At 36.8% G+C, this 12010-nt stretch overlaps 1 protein-coding gene across 1 annotated transcript; it reads right to left on the bottom strand.

The window, feature by feature from the left end:
• Nucleotides 1-37: 37 nt before the first annotated feature.
• On the bottom strand, nt 38-9619 carry LOC111365249 (tip elongation aberrant protein 1). The gene is made up of 16 exons (XM_022985669.1): nt 9464-9619; nt 9262-9359; nt 7052-7190; nt 6934-6962; nt 6752-6848; nt 6613-6668; nt 6409-6516; nt 5320-5376; nt 4322-4413; nt 3581-3665; nt 2901-3053; nt 2312-2409; nt 1288-1449; nt 1086-1189; nt 624-714; nt 38-259 (listed from the first exon to the last, which is right to left on the bottom strand). The coding sequence occupies exons 1-16, from the start codon at nt 9529-9531 to the stop codon at nt 188-190; spliced, it is 1509 nt and encodes a 502-aa protein (XP_022841437.1). The 5' UTR covers nt 9532-9619; the 3' UTR covers nt 38-187.
• Nucleotides 9620-12010: the final 2391 nt, after the last annotated feature.

The raw sequence follows: 12010 nt of genomic DNA, 5'->3' as shown, positions 1-12010 counted from the left end.
TTTTTTTGTTGGATCTCCAAGCAAAATTCAAAAAAAAAAAAAAAAAAAGATTTATCTATGAACTGGCTAGAATCAAACATTATATCCTGAGCTGATGGGGAAAGCAAGTCCATATAATTGATTTACACGAGAACGTATTCTGTAGTGCATAAATACTTGCAAAACTCACAAAAAAGTTGCATGGCACTCAGTTCGTTCTTACAAATGATAGAAGCACTTTGTATTCTGCCAATAGATTTGGGATATCATCCATACGCAACTAGGAAAAAAAAATTAAAAACTGCATTAGAAGGAGATAAACAGGGAGTCATAAAACAGAATAATCAAGAAACTGGAAGTACTTTCTCTTGCACACGCTACCACTCCAATTTATCTATCTAATTAGAGCTTCTCATCCATCATTCGTGAAGTAGAATATTTACTTTAACAAAAAGCTTACAGAAGGTACGTTGTAATGTTAATATTGCACAAGGCAGATGACACCAGCACAGAAGGGAGTTCAGAAAATTTTGACATTATGCACAAATTGAAGAAGTCATATATGAAGCTTATTGGATTTTAATTCAAATTGAAACCAACCAGAAACAGATAATAAGAAGCCCAATGAAGCTAACCATCTTTACCTGAGAAGCATTTTGAACATGATAAAATCGAAAAGCTTCCTTTCCACTAAAACCATATTTCGCAAGCTGTAAATTTGATCCAGCCTTTCCTCTGCAACAATCATAGTCACACCAAATATTTATTCAAATAAAATTTCTAGTTTATCAAATTATTGTAAGGAGAACCAAAAATATATATTAAATTCACAGGTGTTCTTTCTTTTACGAAGATTGATTGATTCTAACATGTAGTTTCAGGCTATCAACTCCTACTACAGAAAATGAAATAAATGGGAATCATACTTCTTCATTTTGACTCTCAGAATTAGATATGAACATTAACATCATCTCCGAACTACAACAGTAGCATAGAGATTATTCAACTTTTGACCCTCAAGAGTGCAATCACTTTAACAAAATATTCGTGAAACTTGAGATTCACATTGATATGAAGAAAAATAATGTCAAAAAGTTTAGTCTCACATATGGTGGCGAGTGATCAATCGTTGGTAGTCACGCAGTAATGGACTAAGCTCCTTCAATGTTATTGACCTTGGTGTAGACTTCATCCAGTGATCACGGAGTGCCTGGATAATCATTAAGGAAAAAAAAGTATCAGGAGGCATGGCAGACGTGTGTGAGTGGAGTGAAGTCTAACAAAACAAATTAGAAATCATAAAAAGACCTCTCTTTTTTCAACAGCCCCTTCGCCAACCACTCTTGACGCCAGTTGGACAAATTCTGTGTCTTCCATTTCATCTATGATTTTCTCGGGATTAGAATGTAAAACTGAAATTTCTAATCTTTTCTGCAACTCTAACACTGCAGATCCTTCCATTTGGTCTTCCTGTGAAGAGAGAAAATAAAATCAGCAGCACTTGAGAGGTCGTGGTGCATATAAGTATGACATAGATTTTACTATTACACTGTCCCTTTTAAGGTTTAGCATGTTAGACTCTTTATACTTCAAATCGGTTACCTTGCTGCAAGAGAAAGATGCAGCAAATATGAGCAGATTTAAATGTTTTGACTGTGCCCTGGCATGCTATGTTGCTGCATCTAGTGATAAAGTAAGACATTTTGAAGGGCGGAGAAGTCAGTTTCAAAGTTAAAAAGACTACTCTAAGACTACTATTCTGTTGGTTCTAAGGAAACCCATTTCATCTTTGATTCCTTTGTGGACTTCTTCAGTGAGTAGAAAGCTTATGAATGCATCTTCCCAGGGTTATTTTTGGCTATTGATGGTATTTTCTTGCTCCTGAATGGGTCTCTTTCATCTTTTTAGATTGGGATCTGCCTAATTTTGATTTGCACATATAGGACAAATCTTCTCATTACAATTACTTTTCAGCTTCAGAGAATGCTTCATTCTGCTTCTGTAAAGATTTTTTAAATAATTGCAAGTTTTAAGGGAAAAAGAAATGACTTGTATACATAGATCGTGTGAGAAGTAAGCAATGCAATGTCAAGATAAGTGCTACACCTCCAGGAGAAGATAGTGGGAGAAAGGCAGATACTATAAATTGTACGACGGTCTTACATCAAAATTTTAAAGATAGAGAAAGCAAATCATAGTTGCCTTAGTGGTGGGTCCGGCATTTAGCTGGTATCCCTCATCGGCGCACGACACGTGTCGGGTCCATTAGGGTGATTTGGGACGGATCGTGTCAACTGGTCTAAGAGGACAAAATAGTTTTTCGGGTCATTACCTTGGTTCCAGATAGGACATCATTCACCATGGTTGTATTCCTATTTTCTGACATAACTTCAGATGGAGATGCTATCCTCCTCTTTGCAATAGGGTCCCCTGTGATCAAGAATCAATTCACAAAAATCCATGAAGAGTAAGATTCAACTATTAAAGTCAAATTCACAACAAAAATTTATAGAAAGAAAAACAAAGAAAAATATGCCCAAATATGTACAAGAATTTATCCAGTAAGATTACAATTTTGTTTACAACCATCATGAACAAGTTGGAACAAATGAACGTGATGAATCAAAAATTATAAATATTAAGAGAAAACAAAAAGTGCAGGACATTCGAACATTATTTTAGCAAAAAGTATGGTCGCATGCTCCAACTTCTAATGCAATTCAAGATTTGCAGAAAAAAATCAGGTGGAATGGGTAGGAATTTTCAAGTTTACAAAAAAAGAGTTGCGCTATACATCAATCACCAATGACCAGAACATCGTTGAAAGAAAAGCAATATTAATTTTAAACAAAGCATATAGTTAGCATGGCCATTTATGTAAGTGTGTCATCAAATAATCTTGTTGTAAGAGAACTCAACACCTTCAGGTACGAGCCACCACAAATCATCATAGGTTGACTTTCCGTCAAAGCCGCCAAACAGTAAGTAACGTGAACCAACAAAATTCATAGAATGGTAAGCTCGAGCAGCTGGGGGTTCATTGCTAGTTGGCAAACGTTTCCAGTGCGCAGACACTATATACAATCATGAAAACAAAACTGTCAAAACTCAACGAAATTCACAAAACATTCTATAAATTATATATTTATAGAGGAACGGAAACTCTCTCCATCATGGGAGGGATGGACAAAAAATAAAATAAAAAATGGGACACTTTTTGAACATGTGTTCTGGTCAACCATGTGAAACGAGCTCTGTGAAATAGCAAGAACTACAAAGAACAATCTGCGCAGACACTATATACAATCATGAAAACAAAACTGTCAAAACTCAACGAAATTCACAAAACATTCTATAAATTATATATTTATAGAGGAACGGAAACTCTCTCCATCATGGGAGGGATGGACAAAAAATAAAATAAAAATGGGACACTTTTTGAACATGTGTTCTGGTCAACCATGTGAAACGAGCTCTGTGAAATAGCAAGAACTACAAAGAACAATAGAGTAACTGGAAAAATCAAAATCACAATCACGTAGTATTAACATCCAAAGTAAATCGCCACCACTTTAGTAAGGGTCAGATGCATAATACTGACCCCTGTCTAGAACAATACAGTCGTGATGATAAATATCATAACGGCTCAACCAACCACCAGTTCCATGCCCTCCAAACAATAAGAGCTGCAAAGAGAGAATATTTGTAAGTTAACCTTCATAAGCAGAAGAACAGCGATAGGAGTTGAAGTCTGGCATGGTTTTAAAGATTACAAGTCATGAATTATGGAACATACAACACATTACATCCGTAGATAATCAGATACAGTAGATTCTCTTCAACCCCAACGGAATATTCTACAGGATGAATGAAGCTACTTCCAAATGCAATCTCCACACAAATCATATGTAGTATAAACAATAATACAAGACATGTAGATGCTTCATTGTAGGAAATTAAGCATCTATGGTCAAGACCAAAGGTGCAGATATCATCTTGACCACAGAACTACAGCATCAAATCTTAAGTTTCATTTAAGCAAAAATTTATCAATGATACACCAGTTGAGGAGCCAATTCAAGTACAGAAAGTCACAAGTGTTAGATAAAAGACACCAATCAATAATCTCCTTTTTAAACACCACAACCCTCCTATTTATCCCAAGGAAGAGTAAATTCAGAATAGAAAAATTGCCTTGTAACACTCAAGTAAAATGGGACAATTTCCTCCGGTCTCTCCAATATATAGGTTCCTTTCCCCAACCCCCTTAGTTACTGACGTCATGCTTGCAAAACTTAAAAGAATATGACATCTATAAACAATGAGGGATTCAGGTAGTTACATAGTGCCCTCCAGATGTGATGGTATGTCCACAGCGGGGTGAAGGAGCTTGACCAGGAAGCTTCAGTTGTGTCCATCCGGGAGTTTCATTTTCTTCCTTCCACAATAGAGACACGACAACACAGACTAAGCGTACAAAAAACAGTTTTCTAAAAGGACACATAACAAAAGGATACATTATCAAGAATTACTTTATGATATAACAATTATCCATTATCTACCATAGAAATAGCCATAAATGATGTGACTGATATACATACAAATGGGAAGTGCTGGCAGATCAATCATAGGAAAAAGATAACAAAGGAACTAAAAGTGGGTTTTAAGTTTTAACGTATGAAATGCAAGGAGCGATATTAAGTAACTACAGGACAAATCCCAACTGACTTATGGAGGCAACATAGTCTCATTATTACACTTATAAATCATTCAAGACTTATAAATCATTCATTTAAGCTTACTCTCCTTTGCTTGACTGATTACTTATAAAACAAAGGGCCTTGCATTAAGCATATAGCTTGCCTTCCTAACCTAAAGAGCCAAAAGTCTCATTTTGACAACGTACTACTCTCGATATGGATGGAAAATACCTCTGGAACTCGCTTTTATTGCTCAGTATATGGAAAGTTTCTTAAGCTCAGGTATGGGCAACTCAATCACTTTTGCTTGATTCAATTGGCAGCTACGGAACTGCTAAATCCACAAGTATCTTTCTTAAAACATCAACATGGGGTTATGTGAGTTACAACATAAGTTATAACCCATTAATTCAATCGAGTGGATGGGCATTCAAGTTGATTTTGACCGTATTAAGAAGTAATTGGCTCCTCTTCATTAGAACTCTGAAGATTAAAATAAAGAACTAGTATATCTAACGCATTTTGGGAATTCAATTTCTCTGCAGTATCAAAATATATAAACCAGAACACGGGATCCTTTCATTCTTTCATTCTAACTGTTTCTACCACATTAAGGAAAAAATGAAATGGAGAAAGTTACCTTCTTCAATAAGGCCCTTTAAAGCCCATAGATCACCCATGATTGGTCCACCACCTCCTACAAAAGTTGGAAAGATTACTGACACCCAGAAAGAAGGGAGAGGAAAAACCAATAAAGCTATTTATGAACACTAGTTCAAAAGAATAGAAAACCCAGAAGGTTGTCTTGCATCATTTTGCCAAGATCAGTCTCAGAAAAAAGTTGATAACAAAGATTGGAAATATTACGGAACTTGGATCATATGTTTGTGAATTCGGCCTCAGGAAAAAAAATGCAGAAATAGTCAGGCGAGGTTCATGCCATCAGCATTCTTTGAGTCCACTAACTGTTTTCCAATATGTCACTGGGCCAATTTTTATTTTTAATGGTTATCAGGCATCCAAATTCTAGGCCAGACATGAGGGGTAAATACTCTCTTTCTTCCATAGACATGACTGATGTAAAAAGTGCGTTTAAATACATTAAACCATATAATTGGACAGCAAAAATTATCATAATAACGATGTTAGACCTAACAGTTATAATTTGTTTGCAGATTGTATGATACTATTTCGATGTAAAAATATGTTATGCACGTAAATACTACGCACTTCAGAAATCCACGATTTTAGCTTATGACTTCCATTTAACTTGACACCGGAGTTGTTCAATTAATTGACATTAAAACTTAAAAATTATGATGAAGCCCTAGCTCCAGAACCGTACTGTTGATGAAGCACGGAAAGATATTAGTTTTAGTTGAATGTTAACATCAGATTAGCTTATATGGTAATAACTAATAAATGGTAAAGCTGATTCAGCTCATCAAAATTCTCGATATTTTTCAAACATCCAATTAGGTGGAGTTCTTGGCCATTCAACTTGTTGAAATCCAAATGAGACACTGCCTTCCAGGACTGAATTTGTTATATGCAAGAGCGCAGAAATTTACTTACTCACATGAGTAAGTACGAAATTAATTGTTCAATAGATATTACTTTAGCAAATGACGTAGCGACTGAAAATCAAATAAAATCAGAACATGAAAAACGAATTGAAAAGGAAATAACCTTCTGCCATGTTAGCAGTAGTCAAAAGATACTAAATTACCTCTACCACCATACATAAGCAACCGTTTCTCCACCATTGTAACAGAATGCCCACATCTCGGAGAAGGTATCGTTCCAGAAACTGACAACTCAGTCCACTCTAACGAAACTGTTCAAAACGAATATCAAATATTTAAGTGCTCAATTTGGAAGATTTAAGTAACAGAACAAGAAAAATTTAGCAACACTGCAACATAAACATTACTTGTGTCTAGGACATAGACATCTGACAGCCATTTCTTACCATCCCAACCACCATACCTGCACTAAATTCAAGGGTTCTTAAGAACAAGTGGGATGAGTCACTAGACTACCATAAACCAAAGAAATATACCTTTACTTACATAACAACTTTACGATTGCCAATGGCTGAAGCAGCTGCAAAATCCCTTGGAGAAGGCAAGTCGCCAAAACTTGAAAGCTCAGACCATTGCCATATATCTGTCAACCAAGAGAATATCAATTAAGCATTTTAACATCCATGCAAACCACTGATTGACTAAGCTAGGAACTGATAGAAGCTCACCAGTATCTAGGACCCAAAAATCGCCCAACCTGCAGATAACATACTTCTCCGGTAAACAAGCACTCCTGTTTAACGAGAAATTGAAGCTACAGAAATATGGTCGAAAGTGATCACAAACCTTTTACTACCAGACCTCCCACCAAAAATGAACATGTGACAATCAATTGAAACAGCAACATGGAAAGATCGTGGGCTTGGACCCACTTGACCACCAGAATAACTACCTGTGCACTCCGGCTGAAACCACAACTTGTTCTCTGAAACATCCAAAATTCGGACCTTAGAATATAAATATTCTTTTCATAAATGACTTTATTGGAAAGTATGTTCTTTATGTCTTAAGTCACCAGTCCTTGTTATTTCCGAATTTGAGGAGCTGGTATTCAAATGCTAAGAAGCTGTGGTAATGAATGAAGTTGTTCCCACAATATAATATCAAGTACAATATTCAGCGATACATTCACTAAGTTTAATACGTTGTTTTTCATTCAATAAATCTAATATGGTGTCAGAGCATATCAATGCTTCCTGTTGCTCTATTTTTTCTGAGATTTAATCTCCTTTTCCTGTGTTCTGCTGAATTAAAGCAAATCTATGATTTTATTTTTTACTTTTGGTATAATTCTGGAAGTTTCATTTCTGGTAGATTTTCATTCTGTCACCAGAAATAAGATCAGTTTATCATTCATCCACTATACGATGATACATCTGAATTAGGATCCTCTGCAAATGCAATGGAGGTCTCTTCTCTATCTTCATCTGATACAACGGCCAGAGACACTGGAATTCTTATCCTCTGTCACAGCTTCATCATTCTCTGAACTCTGATAACTCAGACGAACATCCATCGATCGAGGTACTAGGAGTTGCATCCATGATCACGGTATGTTCGAGGTTGTGCTTATTCTATTAGTCAACTCAAGCTCAAAGAGAACGAATGTGACATTCAACTCGTGTGAGTTAAATTCTGCTGGACAAATAAGATTGCCAGATGAACATCATCATATTTCATGCGATTGGTTGCATTAGACAGATCTGGAATTTCATTGATTTGAGTATTGTAAAATTGAATTGCTACTGTTAAAGTTGATGTTACTGTGGACAAAGAAGAAGATGAGGCTTTGGATGATTATGCACAAGCTTTGATGTGCACATAAGGTGTTTGATAAAATGTCAACAAAGCTCTTCTGCATCAGATTTTGTGAGTCCTTGTGCAGAGGCTATGGCACTTAAAGATTCAACTCGCTACTTCCTAAGGAGTTCACTCGGTCCCAGAAATTGAGAAGAAGTATGTTCATCGCATTAATGATGCAATTGCTCCACATTTTAGTTCTAGCAGGTTTGCAGAATGGCCCAAAGTGCAAATGTTCTTGAACTCTTTGCCTCGAGGATTGCTCGCCTTGGATGCTGGACGCGGAAACGGGAAATACTTGGGTTCAAGTCCAGATTGTTATTTCATTGGCTGTGATATTAGTCCTCCTCTTATCAGTATGTGTGCGAGGGAAAAGAGAGTTCAGCACCCTTCTGCCTGCAGGCCTCCTTAAGCATATAAACATCTTTGCAACATTAGGAGAATGGTTGTTTCACTCAATCTTCAAGATGGATCTACCAAGTCCATCTTGAGGGGAGTGTGTTGGAATATTCCCTTCCACGTGACCAGGATATTCCTTCCAGCTCAGCAAGACTTCCAGATCAGTTTAGCTTCCCGGTTGTCTCGAGTTTTTTCTCTATAAACACATGACTGTGTACACAATGTAAACCATTGGATTATAGTCTTCCAATCCCTCCTTCCATGGAGGTTTCTCTTCCTCCTTCTATGGAGTGATTCTTCCTCCTTTAATGGAGTGTCATTTCTTCCTATTACGGAGTGTATCTTGTTCTCCTTTTATGGAGTTTGTTCTTCTCCTTTATGGAGTTTAATTCAAGTTTTATCAATCAATAAATTCTAATAGCTTCCAGTATTTTTAAGCCATATGACTTCATAGCAGAATTATTAAACTCTCCTTATTGGAAATTACACCCATGGTAAATAACCTAAATCCTCTAGTTCATAATTTACAAGCAAAAACGATACAGAAATAGATTTTTTTCTTTTTATATATATTAAAAAGAGAGAGAGAGAGAGAGAGAGAGAGAGAGAGAGAGAGATGGAAACAAATAACAACACTAACCCACTTCATCTTCCCACGAATTATTTCAAGTTTCAGTTTTTAATTTAAAACTTAAAATAATTAAATTCTAGCAATTTCTAAGTGTACCAAAAAGAAAGTCAACAAATATTCCAGTTGATTTTAAGATTAATGGTGATAAAAAAGAGTAGAGAGATACCAATGTCATAAACAGTGACATCGTTGAGGAACTTCTTGTCGACTAGACCTCCGAAAACCACGATCTTCGATTTCCCGATGTTCACAGCCGTGTGACCACTGCGAATCAATCAAACAATATTTAAATTTTAATTGGGTAACAATCAAATCAGCATGTGTGCGCAGAGAGAGAGAGAGAGAGAGAGAGAGAGAGAAAGAGTTGCCTTCGAGGTTGGGGAAGTATTCCAGTAAAATCTGAAGAAGAAGCTCGAACCCAGTAATGGGTCTTCATTTCTCTCTCGATCGACCGAGCAGCCAAATTGCTTAGCGAGCACTGTATCGTTTAGCTACTCGTACGGACTCACAACCAGGGGCTGTCAATGAAGCACCCCCGACCTTAAAAATTGATAGGGGAATTAGGCCACGTGGCCCGGGGGTGGGGGTCTCTTGTTAAAATAATAATAATAATAATAATAACAAACGGAAAGTTATTGAATAATGATTTTTTTTTAAAAAACGAAGTTAAAAAACATGAAAAAAAATTAGGCTCACGTGTAAAATATTTTATTATGTTAATACGTAATTAAAAATAAATATAAAAATTAAAGAATTTTATTTTATGTAATCATATTATCGCTACGAATTTTATTAAACACACCACAATTTTTTATATTTATTATTTACTTAAATAGCTTTAAGTAAAATTATATAATTAGGTTTTAATATACTTTTTAATAAAATAAAATATTGTTCTATTACAAACATAAACATAATTTTTTCTTTTTTTTTTTCTCAACATCCGATTGCGCATAGCTTTTTCGTTGATGGTGACAAGAATTTCCTCTAGAGTTACCTCGACTAGTGAAGCGGCCTTTTCTTTTTTTTCTCTGTGACTATAAATATAGAGACTTGCCCAAACACGAAGAAAATCGAACTTGGTAGATATGAAGCTGCTTCGCACATTGATATCGTTCCTGAAAACTATTTCAAGGATAAAGAAAAAAACAAGTTTATTAATCATGATAAAATATGCAGTTGCACTAAGTCATTATTGTTTTGATTATCAATTCCATATTCGATTATAAATATTCCTGAAATATTTATTATCGCTTTCAGTTTGTACAAAAATGAACAAATGATAGATCATGCCACGCTAAGCAAAGGTTCAACATTGTTCAAGAGGCTGTTGATTTTCTCAATCTGTGTTCTTCCTTGGTGGAGGATTCATTATAAAGGTTCTCGAGAATATTAGCTCGTCGTAAAGTATTACGTTGTCCTTTATAGAAGCCATAAAAAATTTGACTCAGAGTTGTAGTTGCACTAGATTGTCCAAGAAAGAATTAGTCGCCACCAGTTTATGCAAATTGAATGGAAGAGTTTCAAAATTTAAGGTCTCTGATGCTACCAAAAATCGTACCTGAGCAATTCCGAGCTGGACGACTGGTGGCGAGCACGAACGTGTTCTTCCGGTACCTGAAACAAAGGTGTCGAGGTGTGTCCTCGTCGTCCCTTCGATGCTTAAGTTAGAATATGTGCATGAGGCTATAGACTGAAAATTGTATAAAAAGAGTACCTAAATGATGAGGTGAAATTATGTATTTATAGTGTTAGGTGGTTGAATTCTATTAGGTTTGAACAATTGGGACTTCATCCCGTAGAGTCCTATCGGAGGTGGATGTTTGACATGCATAACAAGTGTGGGATCAGTACAAGTCTAACAACAATAAACTCCTCTTGCATCTAGAAGTCTTGTGGGGTATCAAGTGTTACACGTCACTGTTCGTAAGAGGATGTGGTATCGTTGAGGTAAAAAAGCATGATGACATGAATACCGAGGACTCCACTTCCCGACCTCATGGTATGATTAGGAGAGAAGTCGAGGATATTTTCCATATCCTCGGGAATACCTGACGAATATATTTTTGAAGACTGAGTTGGGGAGTCATCGGGAATATGAGGTCGAGGTAAATAGATGGACCATATCAGGTAAATAGATGGACCATATCACTGGCCCCCGTGCATCCATGCTCGAGGTTCGAGTGTGGGATGCACAGGTGAAAATAGCCCACGTGCAAAAGAAACCCGAGGTCCAGTTCAGAGATAACATCAGCCCTAAAGTGAAAGGCGGTTTAACTTTGGTTGCCCCAATGAGTGACACGTATCTAGATCCAACAGTCCAAGCCGGACGACCCTTGGGTTTCCCACTGGAGTTTATAAATACCCCAGTCATTTTCCATTTGTTACCATTTTACTTCTCTGTGAATTTTTTCAGAATCCTCGAGCTTGGGCATTTTGTGGGTTTTGGGTCGTCGATATTAAGGTAAGAGATCGAGAACTTTAAGCTTTATTATTTAAGAACACTTCTGGTAGGATGTCTAGTGAGTCTACCTCGTCGTCATCCTCTGGGTCGAGGACAACTCCAGAGAGCTTAGGTAGGTCGATAATCCCTGTAGCCATCCCTATTTATGCACAACCTCGAGCAGAAGATAACTCGACGCATTTAACATATCCTGACCAACCCTGTACCCTTAAGGAGCACCTGGCCATATCGACGGCTAGAGAACATGGCATAATGCCGAGCTATGACATTCGAGTGCCCGGGGTAGGGGATAGGATGGCTATAGCTCGGGATGGGAAGTTTGTGATTTTCAGGGATTCTTTGAAAGGGGGATTTAGGTGGCCCCTGCATCCGTTTTTTATGTCTTTACTGGTCGAGCATAACATGAGCCCGGGGCAATTAGTGCCAAATGGGTGGAGGATGCTCGCCTATT

The sequence above is a fragment of the Olea europaea genome, chromosome 17 (assembly GCF_002742605.1).
Source record: "Olea europaea var. sylvestris chromosome 17, O_europaea_v1, whole genome shotgun sequence".
Classification (NCBI taxonomy): Eukaryota; Viridiplantae; Streptophyta; class Magnoliopsida; order Lamiales; family Oleaceae; genus Olea; species Olea europaea.
Note: the sequence above shows the minus strand (reverse complement) of the source record. Positions and strands in the feature narration are given on the sequence as shown.